At 42.2% G+C, this 18,685-nt stretch overlaps 1 protein-coding gene across 3 annotated transcripts; it reads right to left on the minus strand.

Moving 5' to 3' along the window:
- Positions 1-992: 992 nt before the first annotated feature.
- Positions 993-18,610, minus strand: MBD3 (methyl-CpG binding domain protein 3). 3 transcript variants are annotated; one of them, XM_026072665.1, is made up of 7 exons: positions 18,556-18,610; positions 11,155-11,314; positions 9,097-9,234; positions 6,399-6,489; positions 5,730-5,907; positions 4,279-4,476; positions 993-2,903 (listed from the first exon to the last, which is right to left on the minus strand). In XM_026072665.1, the coding sequence occupies exons 1-6, from the start codon at positions 18,567-18,569 to the stop codon at positions 4,284-4,286; spliced, it is 774 nt and encodes a 257-aa protein (XP_025928450.1). In that variant the 5' UTR covers positions 18,570-18,610; the 3' UTR covers positions 993-2,903; positions 4,279-4,283. The 3 variants fall into 3 exon arrangements, with proteins under 3 accessions (XP_025928450.1, XP_025928442.1, XP_025928458.1); XM_026072657.1 differs by lacking the exon at positions 18,556-18,610 and adding an exon at positions 17,859-18,012; XM_026072673.1 differs by lacking the exon at positions 18,556-18,610 and adding an exon at positions 12,972-12,991.
- Positions 18,611-18,685: the final 75 nt, after the last annotated feature.

Below are 18,685 nucleotides of genomic sequence, written 5' to 3' on the forward strand. Positions count from 1 at the left end.
AAAGACCATTAAAGTATGCTWGTACAGCATTTCCAAAGAGGATTAAACTAGTTCAATATAATTAGCTGCCCACAGAGCTTATTTTGGTACCATTATTTTTGTAGAAAATAATCAGCCAAAAGAGTTGAGCAGTGCAAACAGCGTGCAGGACAAACCAAAGGCTATTTTGCCTTGCAGCTTTATATTGCATATATTTATAATCTTTGAGGGCTACAGAAAGGTGCCATTACCATCTCTGGAAAGAATTAAGAGTTTCATAAGCATCACCTCACTGGTATTTCTCCGCACACATGAACTTGGTCTCAGACTGAAAAATGGGCAATGCCACTGCAAGTACATTCACATGTAACAACTGCTACATATTAACCACAGATTAATAAGTTTTGCCCCAACTCCATTCAATTACTATCTACTTGTCTTATGTATTTCCTTTACTAATCATCTGATTAATAAGATATACCTCAAGTAACAACTGCTTTCTCCATCTTGGGGATTTATTCAATGATGGCCAACCACTATATGCCCATCAGTCATGTCCACAGCGGTAAGCTGTGATAAGACAAACTAATCCAATTATTATTGCAGCAACATGATAAGGAAGACAGGCTAATTTAAAAGGAATGTTTCATCTACTTACCTGTCTTGGCAAGCAGGTAAAGTTATTTAAGTTTCTTTGGATGTGATAGGAGTCTTGGACCCCTTTTTGGTATTTTGAACAATCAACTCTTCCATATGAGTGAAAATATTAATAAATTTTTTAAAGGACTGAAGGAAAACAGAAAGCTAACAGGGAAAGTACATGCAGTGAAAGCAAAAGAGTTGGCAGACAAGCTGACAACTCTGTATTCCCTTCTTCTGGGTCCCAGACACGGAGGTCCAAATCTCAGAATGCAGCCCATGACAAAAACACGAGAGTTTCTCTGCTGAGATAACTGGAAGTGGCCTAGCACAAAAACTCCAAGCAGGGGCTCGACGCAGACTAGAAGAATCTCTACTTTGTGAGAAACATTTAATTCAACACAATGAATTACAAGAGGACAGATTTACAGAATCATAACCGTAACAGACTGTTCAAAAAGGAAAGTAATTTTCACTGGCAGCTGTACCAGGCAAGGTTCCCCAAAGCAATACCTGGTAGAGCAGCAGCAAAGTACAATTCAGTCTTCTTGCAGTACTCCAAATGAGCAATATCAAAGAGGTTTTGTATTTTCACACCTTTAAGAAAAACGTTAACATCGCATCAATCACTTTGGCATGGGATGTTTTTCAAGGAGCTTGCACCTATTCAGGCCACTAAGCTGAACTACTCCCAAAGGCTATTACTTTCCAGGCAATTCCCCTGGCCCCTTGCTGTTATTGCTAATCATTCTTACATGATAAAGGCTCTGGGAGCTACTTTCTTCCCCAAGTTTTGGGATACCAACAACTTGTACAATTGGTTAGTGGCACAATATTTAATCCACCACTTTATACTGTACTCTCAACTGAGACTTCCACGCATAAATTATGCAACGGATACCCTAAGACTAAAATAATTTTTGCAACCTAGTCAACACATTCTCCAAACTATAAACTCTGATCTTCCTCCCCTCTCCCTATCCTTCCTAGATAAATCTGGTTTTAGCCACAAATAACCCCAATATGCTCACAGATGTACTAGAAGAGACTGAGGAATCAATCAAGGTACCCATGGTGAAGCCAAATACTTATAAACACATTAAGGCAGGTTTCACGTCGTTTCATTTTTGGACACAAAATGCTGGTCACTTCACTGCACATGCAAATAAGAAAGATTTAATACTTAATAAAAAGCTTTAGATTCATTTTTAGGTATCAATTATAGAAAAATCAACCTTTTTCCTTTCGTGTTTTTAAAAGAGGTCAGAATATTACTGCACATGAAAGCAGAAGTGTAGACACACCTATTGGAATGGATTCCCTTCCCTCCACACTCACAAAAACAGAGGTCAGGGTTCTTGGCACCAGAAGAGAAAGGAGGAAAATGTCCTCCTTGTCAGTCAGAAATGAGTCATCCTTCCCTTTTGAGCTGAAAAGGTCCTTCTGACCAGACTTAAACCAAAGCAGAATATACCATAGAGTGGGTATATTTACCTTCAAAACGCTATTAGGCTATGCTCGGACATGCACAGAATTCCATGTTGAGAACTTGCACGATAGTGCATTCAGCATGGTGCTGGAACTAACTATAAAAACAGATTGCCACTGACGTAAGACCGATTCCTCGAGTGTAACTTCCCCTACAAATCAAGCCTCAGATGGAAGAGGCACTGGCAGTTCATCTCTGAGACTACACTTCAAGACCAATGTGGTCTTGTGAGGACAGTGAAATTCAGTGACCTGAATTGACATATGGAATGACAATCCACAACATAAAACAACCTCCCTACAGTCTGGTACAAACAGGTAGCCTACAGCAGAGTAGCCAAGGAGTGAAACAGCGTCTCTCACTTGTATTAGAGAGAAAATTGTTTTTATGGGTCACTGTTAAAAGTACTTTGATAGAAAAGCCTGAAAAAATGTATCACCTATCACTGACCCACAAAAAAAAAAAAAAGAAAAAAAAAAGATAGGAAATTTGGTTCCTAGTATTTTCCCTCCCACCATTTTATATTCCTTTATTCCCTCCCACTTTTGTATTCCCTATTACCCTACCCCTTTAGAAAAAGGAGGGGGAGTAGAGTTTAGTCAAGTTCCATCTTCAAAACTACCCAGCAATTAATGAACCATCAGCTTCTCAACTTTTCCTGAAGCGTACATCAAAAATGCTCATAGGTACAGTTGGGTTGTTGGTGCAATTTACTCTGCAGACACTCTTGGCTTTGTAAATAGTTGTGCTGACCCTGCTGATAGGGTTTATACTGGGAATTCGTAGATGGAACTCCCTAGAAGAAAAAGAGAAAAGACTCAGTAAGTTAAGAGGCACTGATATATCTTTGCAGCAAGTGAGCTCTTAAAGGACAAAGCATCATCGCCAGTCTTGATCTGCAACATATCCAGTTCTTTATCACCCATTTTTCACCTTCAGCAGATAATTTATTCTGCTTCTTTACTGTTGTCAGACCTTTGTAGTAGAAAGAAATGCAAGATATTTAGTGCCAAAATAAAGCCACTGTTAATCATGCAGTAAAACAGAAACTCGAAGAGAGCCCAGATACAATATGGTATCTTCCAAAAGCTGAACAAATATCACAACTATAATCAACTTCCAGCTTAAAGGATTGGTGAACATAAATCACTCTTGATTCCACCTGATACTGAAATACAGCTGTCACTCCCTTCAAAGGAGCTTTGCTTTTCTTCTGCTATTCATCCCAAGATGCCTTTTTCCCCCCTCTACATTCGTGTTTCTTGCCTCACAGGCTGGCACAACTGGAGTCTACATAATGAAGCAGAGGCTATTGGCTATCCCATCTCAGTGACAGAACATTAATTGCTTTTCTTAGGGTAAGACTTAAAACAGGCAAAAATTAAAATCAGCGAGTTCTGTTTTCATCTCACTGCATGAGCTCCGCTGATGATACATTGTGCTCCTGGCTAGGGTTACTTCAAAATTAATACAGCAAAGGAACATCCTGCTTCACAGCACGGCTCACTCTGTCCTATCTAATTTATTAAATTTAAGAGAACTTCAGTTGGTGTATATTGGCTTGGCCTCATGTGTAGAGTTGAAGATCATACCTCTGCTTTTGTTCTGAATTACTAAACCAATTATTTACTCTTCCAAACTATTTTAGTTTACAAGATGGTAACAAAATTGTAACTGCACCCTTAGAAAGTTCCACTGCACAAGTGGAAGTCAGATATACTTAAGTTATCGCAAAGGGCGTATTGATTTCAAGAAGGCATGCAGCACAACGTAAAGGCCCACTTTTGTGAATCCTGTAGTTACTACTGTTAAATGATCTTAAACTTGTGTTGTTTCCAGATTATGAGAAAGTGTATTTTTCTGTTATTTTCATCTTACAAATTCCTGCCACATATAATGCATTTCAGCAGCTTCCCTCTTTTGATAGTCAGGTTATCCTTTCTAACTTCTAAGAATAGTCACTTTGAATTTCTACGAACGTGCCTTCTAAAAATATTATGTCGAATTTCTACAAATTTTTGCCTGATAGAATGGCTACTTCACTTTTAAAAGCGTGTGCTAGAAAACAATATTTTGTCAATATATGCTACGATTCCCTTTGAAAATATTCCTGCCGTCAATGAAACACTATTCAGTACAGTTTAAGGCGAGAAAGGAAGTTGTCATATTACCTGGACTATACATTCTCCATCTCCTGGTCATGGTCCTGCTCCTCCTCCTCCTCCTCTTCTTCCCCTTCTTCCTCACCTCCTTCTTTCTCTGAAGGAGCTTCTCCATCTCTTGCTATTTCCTCTACGTGGGCAAGCATGTCAGCCATCAGGGCTTCCTCCAGCCTTTTTCGCACCTGCTGCACCAGTTCTTCTTGCTTCCTGCCCCAAATTAATGAACACTTGCATTAATTCTCAGAGCTGCCAACTTTGGGGGGAAAGGAATCTTAAATCCTTCATACATGAGGTCGGGCAGGAAAGCATGACTTTCAAAAAGCCCTCTATGAGAATTATGTTGTAAAAAAATTGCTCTGCATTATACTGTAAGTGAAGTTGAAAGAAACATTAAGGTTACCCAGCATTTTCTATTACAGGTCCTTAATACTGATTGTACCTTTTTGATTTTGGCTGAAATTTACCTAATCTAGCAGCTGACTCAAGCCCTTTTTTGTTATTACCACTAATACAGTTTTAAACAAGAAAATGTAAAACCTTCAGATTTCCAAAACTGAGACAGGAGAAAATTAAATTTCTCATTTCCATGGTTTTGCTCATTCTCATTTTCAGTCACAATCTTAAATTTTACAGCTACTTTTATGTCGAAGCTGTAAAGCAGTGATCAGCAATCCGTGGCTCACGGGACACCTATTTCATCTCAGCCACAGGAAATCAGAAAGTTATACACAGACAGTTTTTCCTGGTCAAAGTCATCTTGTAAGTTCAAAAAGATTTACCTAGCAAATAAAAATTTCTACTTTTGTACAATGTTAATGGATGCAGAGTAGTGCAATTTCAAGTTAGAGATCTGAATATAACAAAGACATTATCAGCTGCTTAAAGCTGAATTTTGACCAACCTCGATTCAGCAACGTCATTTGTTCCTGAAAGCAAGCTACACCTAAATAAACTGCATCCTTGTTGGCTGCCACAGCAGCAGTTAATGCTTTATTTGGCCCTGTGATGACACACAGGAGTAAAGTGCAAAACCTGTTAACTGGAATCCCCAGTGCAATTAATTAGACCAGGCTGGAACGGTGAAAAGAACTGCACTGTTTAGGGTTCCACCCCCCCTTCATTTTTTAGGGATGCCTTAACCAAGGTTGCTCAAACTCAAGATACCTTTTCCAACACAAAATGACATGCTTTGACATGAAAAATGTAGGTAGGAACCCTGATGCCTCAGAACAACTGAGTATGGTCAAAATAAAAAATTAGTAATAACAGGCTTTAAGTACATTTCTGTATGAGAGCAACTTTGTACAACCTTTTTCTCTCCCCTTCATAAGAAGTAGTATTCAAATCAATTCAGTCAGCCATAGGCCCCATCACACATTTAAATGTGCCTTTGAAAAAAGAGGGTATAGTTATACCACACACACACAAAAAAGACAGTAACTGATATTTCCAGTTAATACCTAATATCTTCATCTGTCACCATAAACGCTTTGCAAAGCGGCTGTGAGGTGTTTAGCCAAACTCCAGGATTCTTCTCCACGGCAGCAGACAGCTGTCCGGTGATGGGCATAGTGCTGGTGTGCAGAGCGCTAGCGATAGCAGACAGAAGGGTCTCATCAGTGCAACCAGGGCCAACCCCTACAAGCAGGGGGCAAAAAAGACAACCAAGAKTCCACAAGTTAAAGAACAGTGAATCAAGACCACAGAATCAATTAATGGGAAAAGTTGTGTATTGTCATTTAGAGAAGTTCACACAAGAAGTCTCAGTCCTAAACACTTCCAAGAACCTCGGTACGACTGGCTCAAAGGTTATTTAAACCTAGATCAATGCCTCATTCTGTTACATAAAACCCAACTTGCAGAAGGGAGCTGTTTAAACAGGCACTACTTCTGGAAAATAAAAATGTCAAGAAACTACTTTGCCACTTTGTCTCCCTATGCTTCAGTATCCCCTCAGGATGCAGGGCATGCAAGTCTTCTAGCCGGAGTACTAACCGTTCCTGCTGAAGTAGGAATGGTCCACACAGCTAAAGAACACCGGAGAACAAGCAGGTCAAACACAATACCTTTAGATCACCACTGATTGATATCAAAATGCCACCCTAGAGTTAAGAGCAGACTCCGATTACCTTGTAAACCTTTAGGAAGGTCCATTGTTTTCACCAGCTCTTCTGCAATGTCAAAAGCATTCAGTCCACTTAATTTCTTCTCCCAGAAGAGCTGACATCAAAGAAAGTGTTTATTGGTACAAAACAGAAATGCATTTGACAACCACACAAAGCACCTGCTACTATAAAAAAAAAGGAAAAAAAAAGGAAAAAAAAAAAGAAGGAAGAACGCTGGTGCAGACAATTTTATACTTGATTTACTATAGAAGGGGCCTGACATGTCCAAAGACAGGGAGCAATCCTCATTGCCAACAGAGAATCAATCTCACAACATCTCTGTCCTGATTTACTGCCTTGACAAAGATTTTCCTTTCCTCCAGGGCCTGGTACTTTCACTGCTTCTTTCTGCTTCYGAACTGTAAGGCAACACTTGTTTTCTTTCAGAGGGCACACAGGAAGGGGCAGCTCTTTCAGACTACTATTCCTRTTTTGCTGTCTCACATATGCCACAGAATTTAAGTTAAAGAATGTGAAAACTGTAYCCAAGCTCTTTCCAAGGTAAAGCATTATTTTATTGTTCTGCAGTAGTTTCTYATGAAAACCACCATGTCTAGTCCTAGTCCTTCCCGGTATTCTAAAGAACAGATTTTCTCAAACTTGTACTCAAAAYGACAAGTGAACCCTTTTGTTTTGGTAGGAAGACAGATAAYATTACAAAAAGAYRTATRYWYARMKMMYRKKMKYTRWRYATAAGAACGATCAATGAATAGCTAAAGCACTATTTTCTCCTGCAACAAAGCAGCTTTATCTAGGYTTTGAGAAACCAAAAATTTACCCCAGTCCACACATTTCCCTTTTTCATGCCACCAAAATCTGAATGTAACTCAACCCCTATTACTTTTCTGATTGCCAGCTCCTAACAAGGGAATAAGGACAGTCAAAGCCAAAAGAGACAGGCTGGATATCCTCTAGCCTGTGACTTTCAGATAGGTGAATATTAAGCCAAGTGCACGACASGGCTGAGCACTGCTTTGAAAATTTGAGGAAAAAATCTGGATTCAGCTGACCAGAGGTTAAAATACACTATGGTCCAGTAAAATATTTTAAAGCTCTGATTTAACAGACTTTTAGATGCATAATGCAGAGAAGGATGCAAGAAAGAGTAAGTTTGCCCTATTCCATGCTATATAATACAAAGTGGAATATAAAAAAAATTTTATATGTATCTACACACACACACGCTCTGATGTTGTCATAAAAGCAAAAACAAGAAAGGTTAAATATGGAAAATACAAATGTTAGAGTCTAAGAAGCTGCGTTACAACAGGTAGTAATGTGAGCAGCAGAACTACAGAGATTTACAGATTTACATCTTTGTGCATTGCAGCTGATCTTTGCTGTCTAATACAGATTGCACTCACATATCACTCTCTCCCTCAACAGGAGTACAGTCTCTATCCACCTCAATTTTTTGTAAAACACATTAAAAGGGTATTGTTAGCATCCCCTTTTAGTGTCTTAACTAGCCAAGGGGTTTACTGAAGGAGAAACAACACTACAAATGCACATGCCACACTCCCTTAGGAAATGGTGCTAAAAACCCACCATCTTGCTTTTAGAAAAAAATTCATTTCAAATACACCCTAAATCTCACTTCAGAAAGATACTTTTGAAGTTTGAGAAAAGTTATGAATGTTTTTCTTTCCTTTATTATTTTTTTTATTAAAAGAAACCATATTCCTCTTGGTATACAGTATATTTTAATTCCACTAGACCTGAAAGAGTTCAAAATATACTGATAACCGATGCAGATGAYGCTGTCTGAACAGACTAATGAAGCCGAATACCTAGTTTCCAAAAGGTATAAAGACAGACTCGCTACAGGAGAGGATTCACAGAACCCCTGTTGGGAGCTCGGCTGAGGTGACAGGCTGTCAGCTCCAGGTAATAGCAATGAAATGAGAACGCCTTCCAAAGGCTGCTTTGAACATGTAAGCCTCGTTTTACCAATGCCTTAGCTTCAAAGCTGCATTTGTTCCTGAGCACACTTTTTGCATCCTTTCACTAGATTAAATTAAGCTGAAAGATTTCCTTTAATTTTGCTGTATTCTGTTGTCTGCAAATACACAGTACAAAACACCACTTGATTTTATACTTAATAATGACATTCCAAATGAATTTCTGACCTTATTCATATGGATAGAGATAATTATCAATGAGACACCAATCTACGAAAAGGTCCACGCAGGGGTGCAATCTCTTAGTACATCAGAAGCACCACAGTCTAGTCTATACTGGAACAGGGATTTCTTGAAACACAGAACCCTTAATACAGTTGGAACGTTTGACAGCAATTCTAGTTATAATGCAAATGTCCCCTAATGCGGTTATGACTCCTGTTTAAATTTGTAGTTAGACTTGATTTCAGTATCAAGGAAAGGCAGTTTTAATTACAATGAAATTGTGACCTAACAAAGGTTGGAATCTAGTTACAAAACTCAGTGCAGATGGCACATTAACTATATACTGGAAATGCTTTTTGATTTTAAAAGCTGGGAGCGCTATAAGCTGTTGTTTCTGAAATCTCAGACACTTCAAATTGTCATGGAACACTTGTTCAGTGTTACAAAATTAAACTGTTTTATTATGTGACCCTCCAAACAACAAAGACAGAAGTTTCTTAGCTCTAGAAAAGTAGCTACTAAGCTGAAAACCTTACCTGCCGGGGCTGGTCCACAGCTTTCTGAGGATCACTCTTCACCTTATTGCTGGGATGGTTTGTGATCTTCGTGACAGGTTGTTTGAATATGGAGGCTGTCTGTCTGACAGGGAGTGCAGTATTCAAATCAGGTTTGCCCTGAAAATTTCCAACAAAAAGAGGGAAAAAGACACAATATTTTCAGTTTGAATAAATGCTACAATGGCTAACAAAGATATATAGTGGTGAAAAGAAGCATTTACGTACTTGAAAACTTGTCTGATGTTCAAGCTATATCACTTAGACTGCTAAAAATGCATAACTACCTTCAAATTTTGGCTCAGGTCTATCAAATTTAACGAAGTTTTCCCACTCTTTCACATTCTAATTAAGATACTGATTCCTCTCATTATAGTTTATACATACTGGTTTTATTTTAATTTTGACAGAGCTTAAAGTCAGAATGCTGAATTTGCTTTAGCATTTTAATATGACAAGTCACCTTTGGGTCACTAAAGCTGAGTTTGTAAGAATTAGAAAAAATATTACACAGAATTAAGATAAGAGTTTGCAAATCCAGAAGACATTGTAAAAGCATGTCTAAATTCATTTGTGGGTACCAATAAACACAACAATGCAGTGAGAATTTTGATTGCTTTTTTTACCTCCAGATCTTAACAACTAAAGCACATCAAATCTAAAAGCTAAAAAACTCAGTTTAAATTCAGGTTTTAGCAGGGCTGATAATAATCAAGTTTTCACTATATGATGACATTTTTGTTAGRGGGAACTTAGGAACAATGCTGTTTGTTCCGAGATCTAACCTGCAAATCTTGAAATGGCTCTAGGACATACTTTGTTCTTGAGATTGCAGACATAGTGTCTGCTTAACATATTTATTCATGATATACAGCAAAGTATTCAGGACAAATATAATTCTGAATTACCTGCGTGCTAATTCATTTATAAGCTGATGATAAATTTGAAATGAGAGGTGGGGGAGGAGTGTGTGTGCGCGCATGTGTGTTTGCACACGTGCTAGTAGTCTCTGCAAGGCAAGGCATTCTTCTTTTAAAAACATCACCAGAACACCTAGTGCTGGAAGTAAATGCTCCAGTCACTTACATCAGAATATTGTTCTTATTCTTGACTGGTTGACATATTCTAAAGAATAAACATCATGCTATTTTCCACATTAAGCCTTCTGGGTGCACAGATAAACACCAAATAAACTTTGGGGTTCTGAAAAGCTTCCAGCATCTGTTACAAATACTCAAGAACAACATAAGCCAATTTAGCCAGACAGGCAGTGTCACAGTAGGACTACAATCGTTATTAAACCGTAACGATCAAAATTACCAGGGGTCAAAACCAGATTCCTTATTCTGCTCTGCAAATAGACCTTGCTACGCTCTCGTCTCTTCATCCTTCTGCCTGAAAAGCTTTCTCTCCCTAGATCAACGCCAAAGCTGAGAGCGCAGCATGGCCTGCCCGTAGCTCTAGAAAGTTGCTTGAGGCCGGCTGCGTTACCCCTTCGTTCTTGCTGACCAGCACCACTCTTCCCTCCTCCCCCAAACAAAATGCTCGAGCAGAGCGGAGCTGCTGCACAGGCACAGGAGCCAAGTGGAGATTTGTGGTTCTGGAGGAGACTGTGCCAGAGCAGGTGATCTTGCATTCCCAGGAGGTGAAAGAAGAGAAGGGAATCCCAGCTCTCTGTTGCACTGCAGTCTCCATGAAGGGGTGAAAATCCCCAAGGGACAGGTCCTAGCCCCCACCATCTGCCTGGCTGGCAAGTGACGAGAGAAGAGAGACAGATTCCAGCCCTATCTCCAACCCTTCTGCACAAAGATTTAGCAGTACTGCAATATTTTAGTGGTATCAGCACTGTGGAAGAACCAATGAACTGYGGTATTTGTCCTACACCCCACCATAGAGATATTGTATCATACAACTCCAGTTTAAAGCATTAATTCAAAAATACCAAATTTGCATGCTCTCACAGACATCGTTYTGAGAAGCAGTACGGCCAATACAATAACAGATGGAGAGGCGAAAGCTTCCACTGCATCTTAGGCTTACTTTGGCTTGGTTAGAACAGTCATAGCGCATCCTCTGTCTGTTCTTGTTCATTTTACTCATCAACATCTTCCCTGTGCGGAAGTCAAAAGTGCTCAGGTCCATGGAGCTCCCCAGGTACCGTGCCAGCTGGGGCTTGCTTCGGAACTTTTTACCGCTTGGGCTGAAAAAGATATAGAAAAGAAACAAGGAGGAAAATTAAAACGCTCTGGACTTCAGCAGCAGTGTTAGTTGCAAAACAGGAGAGAGGCAAGTTTCATTTCTTTCAGGAGAGAAGACAAACACTGAACTTCCAAGAGTGAAGTCCCCCCTTCTCCGCCCGCATTCAATTCTAGATGGATATTAGTGCATTCATGTCAACTCCTTTTCATGATCATTGTGGAAAAGACAAAAACACTTGAACAAATTCTGCACTTAATTTATAAGCAAAGAGCAAAATTCAGTCCAGGCATAAATGAATAAAGCATAATTCACGCTAGTACTGAAATGGAAGATGTCTGCACAAAAGCTCTCATTACTCCATTGTCTCTAATAATAAATGCCCATTTTCAAGCCTAGCTTCTTCTCACAGGAGCGTTATGTTCGACTAGCACCACAAATGGCTCCTCAGACTCCTTTTTCCCCTCCTTGAATTGTACATTCAGCCTTGATTACAAGTCTTTGGTAGCACTCTGAACACCTTATTCCAGGATAACACAGCATTAAGGAGTAAGTAGAGAGTAAGGAAGTCAGCTGCTGACGAGCTGCAAAGCAAAGAATTACAAAGTTTAATTAACAACAGAGTAAAGGTCGAAGCCTTAGAAAACTCTGCATTAAAGGCAAAACAGAAGAGATTCTTTTTAAGCATCTGATTGTATATGATAGACCACAACTTGGCAAGCAGATACAAATTGCTCCAACCTCTTCATTCTTTTTAATAATATAACACAAACTTTTGTGTTACTACAAAAAGCACTGCTAAATGAATATATAATTTCACGCATAAAGCAGACATAAGTCAATGCAGTGTGAATGCAGTGTAAAACTAAACAGACAACGAGCACCGAGCATTTTTAAAGTTCCCATTTAGCATCACAGCGATGCCTCTTCTTTTAATTTCTGTATTTTCTGCATCTTTAAATATTCTCTTTTCTGGCAAGCCAAGGACACCCCTATGTATCAATGAGGCAGCCTGCATACTCAACCTGAGTACCAGCCTGGCGAAAGCTCACTCCATATACTTCTGTTGTACAGAAACACAGGTTAGTTTGGCAACAGGCATCTTATGACTGAAAATAACAGTTATTTTTTCACTGTATATATATGGAGACATACTTTTAAAGAAAGGTCAGTAGTGTTATAATGTTTTTTTCAGACAAATCCCTCAGAAGCAAGCTTACCTCCCCACTAGCCTACAAATGCCCTCAGTTTTTGATCTACTGAGACTCTCCTTTTGAAAATATAAGGTCACATCCCCTGTTAGAGCTCAGTAACTGAGAAGGTTCTAGCCCTGGCTGCTCCCAGCTGCTTATGCTGCCCCACACCTATCCCTCCCACACCTACTCTGCAAGCACGAAAGCATTCATGCGGATGCAGTTAACCAGAGAGGGAAAATATCCCAGCTTTAGGGTGTAGGGAGAAGAAGAGGAAACACTTTATCGCTGGTTATTCTTCAGCTGGGCCAGTTCACTGCGGAGGTGCACAAATGCTCAGGGCAAAAGATGACACTGTGGCAGGCATAAGCAGAGAGGAAGAGACTGGGTCTCGACTTCCAGTGTGAAACCACAGCTTAAGGATATAAAGGGAGTTATATGCCTCAACCCAGAAAGAGGAAAAACTACCTCCAACAGCTTTTAGGCCACAGCCACCGTTGCCGTCAGTGAAGTCAAAAAGAGAAATTTCTTCTGTATGAAAAATATGACACCGCTTCCTCTTCCAGTATCTTCAGCGCCAATTTACGATTTAGTGGCTTAGTAGAAATATCCACCATTATTCACTGAGAATAACATGCCACACTGGTTTGTGCTGAGGCGGCAAGCACCTTGTTCTCTCACCTAAAAGTGCGAGACAGCTTCTAGAACAAAAGAGCTAGATATACTCGGAGATCACAATATTTTAAATGAAAGGGCCATGAACGGGCCTACCATTTCTTGAGATCGAAGCCTAATTCAGTTTTACCTACCAAGAACAACTCATAGCGAGACATGAAAAATAAAAAGGAACAAAAGCAGTTTTGAGCTTGCCTTTTAAGGACGGCCAAAGCTTCCAAAACACAACTACGCAGCAGATATCACAAACAGTTTCACGCGTGACAGTGGCGGTGCTCCCTACGCATTCCAACGGTTTTACAACAAATCTGAAGAGCTGCTCCGAATCAGCTCAGACCTGAGAGACACCTACAAAAAAAGGCATCTGCCATGACTCAAGAGTCCTAGCTCTTCTTTGGGAAGCTTGGCCCCAAAGAGCAGCCAGCGCCGAAGCGTTGAGAAGAAAAACTTCTGTTCTGACTACGTGCCCTGAAAAAGGCAGCTATACCCAGCTCTACCTGAGCAACGGCAGAGCAGGGAAATAAGCTCCAACTTAGCTTGGAGCCAGGAGTAAACTTACTCGGTAAGAGCAAACAGAAACTGAGGGCTGTGCTCTGGGGCAGCGCTGTCCTTGTGCCAGGAGCATGCTCAGTTCGGTAGAGCCTCCAGCTACAGGTAGCTGAGAGGGTCAAAAAGCAAGGAAAAAAGCCAAAAAACCCCTACGAAACTTGAGCAGCAGGAAAGTTTTTTTTCATACTTACTGTAAGTCACAACAGACAAAAAGGGTGAAGCAGCATTTGTGGACTCTGAAAGGCATTAAAATGCTCGGGTGCTTTCTTCAACGTCATAGAACAGCTCAAAACGTGAAATTCCTCTCCTTCCACTGCAGAGCGAAACATTTGAAGGCTTTTTCTATGTTCATATTTTTTGATATATAAAGGTTTGAGAGACCCAGAAGGAAAGTTCTGATACAAAACTGCAAAAAATCAACCTCTTTAAACAGTACTGCAGGTACTGCTATTGCACGTGCACTGTACTTAGTTTGCGGATTAAGGTTTTTTACCCTTCCCCACGTTGCTAGAAGAGCAAGGCCGCTGCAAAGTTACAAACGATTTCACACGCTTGTCCATCAAAAGGTACCACGCTTTATCCGTGCGCGCAGCCTGCCTCAGCGTTAACAAAACAAACGCAAGCAAAAACGAAGGGCAGGATTAACCAAACCCAAGAAACCCTCGTTTGTTATTCAGGGACTTTTTCGGGGCGCGCATTACGATGAATGCATCGCAGCCTATTCAGCAGCTGGCCGCTGCCAGGTGTCTGCTCTCCATGTGCAGCTCGGCCTTTGTTCCGTCGCCTTATATTCTTAAGGAGAAAACCGACTGCAAGCCTAGGCCCTCTCCCCTCCCCCTGCCTCATTAAAGAAATCGCCTCCCCTTTTTCTCTCCCCATTTAGCATACACCAGACTCGCAGAACTTGGAAAGCTAAAGACAAAAGAGGAAAAAGGAAAAAAAACCAACCCAACAGCCCAGATGTTGTCTGCCTTTTAAAGAAAGGGAGATAGCAATAGCCTAGGTAAAAAGGGTGATCAAAAGCATACGCTTAAAAACCTCATTTCCTTAGTGCGGGATGATGGGCGTAACACGAAATGCGTTTCCTTCTTTTTTTAATTGCGCTCCCTCCTGCAAAAGCAGCTCTTCACCAACCCATTCAAGGACCTTCGTATTTACAGCCCGCACTGCCCTCTCCTACAGCGACCGCTCGTCTCGCGGTGCAAACCTGCAAGCTCTTAGCTTAGCATAAAAGGTGCTGCACATCCCACTATCCCACCTCCAGGAGAAGGCGACCCTCCTGCCAGTTCAGGAGGCTACTCATAACGCTATACATCCCTGGATCCTCGCAATACTTCCGCCTGAAGGTACACCTCTTTTTCTAGGAAAGATATTGTACTGAGAGAGAGAGAGAGGGATTAATGGTTGCAGTGTATCTTTATGTAATTACCGGTTGCAGTATCCCTACCAAGTCATAAATCTGCCTCGGTGTTCCCACACTCCAACACAGTAACTGCAACGGGATAACACGTACATATTCACGGCTCTCGCCCACCTATAAAGGCACATAAAAGCCCTGATGTAAAGTAATAAGCAAGACCAGGTGACCTTTTCAAGCCACTCCCGTGACAACCCACCTCACATCTTTATGCACTTAATGGCACATTTGCATAGAGATATTTCCAGGCTCCTCAGTACACGGGCGCCCTCTACTCATCCACCAGCCCGCAGAGTATCCTTTGGTAATTACTAGTTGTCATTCGCCACCACATCTGTCCCAAGGAATATTTACGGGCACACCGAGGCCGCCAGCAGCAGCATGGAAAGGACGCGCCCTGCTCCCAAGCCTTTCTTTGATCAATAACTTGGGAGAGAAAATAGCCTCCAACCGCAAAAAACTTGAAGGGAGTATACACGTAAAAACTCTCAAGTTCCTAGAAACACACCACCCCGCTGATAAATAAAAATCTGAGTGGCGGTCCCGTAATGGAGTAATGAACCCAGATATAAATATCCATTTTTATAAGGTCTAGCTCAGGAATCGTAAGAGTTTCACTTAAGGAGCTTTGGATAATACAGACTAACGGAGAAAGAGCATAGGATGCTCTCAGGAAATGCATTCTCCTCCGCAATTTTTGGGGGGAAAAAAATATTCGGACCAAGAGAGTTTTGTTTTTTTGAAAAATGTTTTTCTGACCTTTTTACGTAGGCGCTGCATCRGTAAGAAACCCACAACAAAATAAGCTTCGCCTAGTAAAGAGAGTAGCCAGCTGTTTAGAGCAGACGTGCCCACACCTTCCTGAACCAGAGGTGAACAACAACCCAAAACATCTCAGACACTCTCAAACTTTTAACAGAAAATATTATGAAGAAAAAGACTGCCATACAAAGCAGCTCCTTTCTGTAAGTGGGAACAAACAGTGAGGAAAGCATTTACAGCCAGAACTCTTTCAAAGGCAACCTGCTGCTTCACAAACCTCGCGACAGGCTTCCTTTCCTGAAACCTGGAGTAAATCCTCTGCACCCGCACTTACCTTGCTCACCCCGAATTTGGTGCAAAAGYTCCAAACTGGCCACAGGTACCCTCCTGATTTTTCCAATTCTTAAGTCCCAAATAGGTGAAACAAGAGATTCTAGCGAAAAAGTTTCTGCCCAATCAACTACTGGTAAGCAAGAGGTTACTAGGAGTGTTTCTAAAATTTCTGACCACGGACTACATCACTAGAGTTAAATTTCCAGCCAGTCACCAGGCACATTCAGACACGCATCTGACACGTTGAACATATTCAGCTCCAGGCATTTGTCTTACCTCCCGACGCAGATTCACATTCGAGGGAARGCAAACTTTTGTGTAGAAAGCGTATGCTTCTAGCATTTAGGATTACAGAAGGAAACTTCCAAATATAAAACACACTAGCCCCAAAAAACGCTTCACAAAAGTGGTGATGGCCACCCCACCGCCGTTCACCTCAGATTGGTGTTAATGCTCAAGGCTGGTGATTGCATGTGAGAGAGCTTGTTTCCAATTAATTCCAATGTGAGACTATGCATGCAATTTTTACAGACACTTAATGCATCTATAGGTTCCTAGCAGTTGAGCCAGGTAAACAAAAGGCAGAAATAGCAGAGGTATTAATAAATTGCCACACACACATTTTCCACTCTGAAATAATGTAAAATGCAACAGTAACCAAAAATTACTGCAGCAGGGCCATATTATACCTTTGATCTCGGTCCAAACTGATATAAAGGGAAAATCCATTATAACTTGGAAATAAAAATATGCTACTTGGCCTCTCTGCCCTTCTTTTTTTTTTTAAGTTCAGCTCTGAGATCACAACTTTACAAATGAACCAAGTCCTCTGAAAAATAGGGATCTTGTAGGTTTTCAGCTGCACCTCCTCTCGCTGCTACAGGTGGCCTTTTCTTCTTCCCACAGAGATCCTAGGCTGCAACAGGAGAGCAGAAACTTCCAGCTTCACGCTCATTAAGATGACTATTTGCTGGTTTACATACTGCTCAGCATGGAACATTATTTTCATAATTATAATTTGATTCCGAACATGAAACCTAACATGTGCAGACAGCATACATCTCACTGACGCTAAAGGCCAGATAAGGACAGCACGTTAACTTCTGCTATGCTCCTCCAACTGCTGATGGACCCAAGCTTCACACATCGCTCTTGGGTGGCGGGCAGCCCATGGGTGCATTAGAGACTGCCTCTTATGGATGCAAGAGGGATCCATATGGCCCACCTACAGCCATACGAAACACACAATTATATTAATAGAAACTCTTCAGGCAGAGCAAGCGGCTCCCCAACCATATGCTTTTCCCAATAGCAACATTCACAGGCTAATGCATCTTCTGGCAGCGCAGGCTGAGCTCTCCCCCTGGACTTTCATCTGTAGTAGCAGGTATCACCGTAACCAGGTAAATTGTTTTCTTCACCCTATCCCCAAATCCTTAACATTTAGGAAGAGAAACAGATACAGCTTCAAGAAGGCAGGTAACTACTTGTTCCGATACACTGGCTACTCTGCAAACACCTTATCTGACATAAAACGTTTAGATTTGGCAGGCATAAAACACTCCAAAAGGGTAAGTGGCATTCCCCAAAGATCCCTGCCCCCTTCCAAAGGCGCTCACCTCCCGACGTGTTCACCACCAAACATGCAATTACAGCAGACAGTCCTCAGCCTTCCGCAAGCCCAGCTCAGGGGGCTTCTACAACACAGGCGCCTCTAGTAACACACATCGCTCTGGACCTCCGGCACTTTTTTTAGAGCTGTCTGAGGGCAACAGCCGGCACTGGGGAACGCGGCTGCCGCGGGCGTGCTCGCCCAACCTTCGCGATGTCTATTAATACACGTGAACGTGCCATCCGATAAGTACAGCGAAGCGGCAGGGCGAGCTCCCAGCCCCCACGGCACATCCACCTATAGCAACAGACAAGCACCTGACGGGGCAGGTGCTTCTCCCGGCTCCCCTGCAGCCCGCCGCTCGCGCCCGGGCACCGTTTCATGCCACCTCGGCCCGCCGGAGCCTCGCGGCGCGGCATCCCGGGGGGCGCGGAGACCCCCGCCAACGGGCGGGCGCCTCCGGCCCACGATGCCCTGCCGCAACAGGCGCCGGGGCTGCAGCGAGGCAACCTGCCGCAGCTCCCGGGGCCCGGCGGAATTACCTACCGGGGCGCACGGGCCCACGCTGGGGATGTATACGTAGGCCGGGCCCCCTATGGCACGTTCACCTATAGTAATAGACATCGCTCTGGCCGGCTGAGAGCCCCGACTTTCTGGTCACTTCTTCCCTTTTCCATCCCTGCGGCAGGGCCGAGCGCTCCCACCTCTTCCGCTCCATCTCCGCCGGGGCCCGGCCTGCCGCCGCCGCTGCCGCCTCCTGCCTCCGCCGCGATCACCGAGCGGCGCCCGCCGGCTCCGGGGCCTGCCGCCCTGCCCGGCCATTCGCAGAGCCGC

This window comes from Apteryx rowi, unplaced genomic scaffold, assembly GCF_003343035.1.
Source record: "Apteryx rowi isolate R43461 unplaced genomic scaffold, aptRow1 scaffold_1091, whole genome shotgun sequence".
NCBI lineage: Eukaryota > Metazoa > Chordata > Aves > Apterygiformes > Apterygidae > Apteryx > Apteryx rowi.

What these genes read in the sequence shown, in the direction of transcription:
- MBD3 (XM_026072657.1), bottom strand. Translation starts at nt 17,884, where the DNA reads ATGTTTGGTGGTGAACACGTCGGGAG. An exon ending in CTGTGGACCAGCCCCGGCAG is followed by an intron (nt 6,490 to 9,096) that starts GTAAGGTTTTCA and finishes CTTTGATGTCAG; the next exon opens with CTCTTCTGGGAGAAGAAATT. An exon ending in CCTTCCTAAAGGTTTACAAG is followed by an intron (nt 5,908 to 6,398) that starts GTAATCGGAGTC and finishes CCCTGCTTGTAG; the next exon opens with GGGTTGGCCCTGGTTGCACT.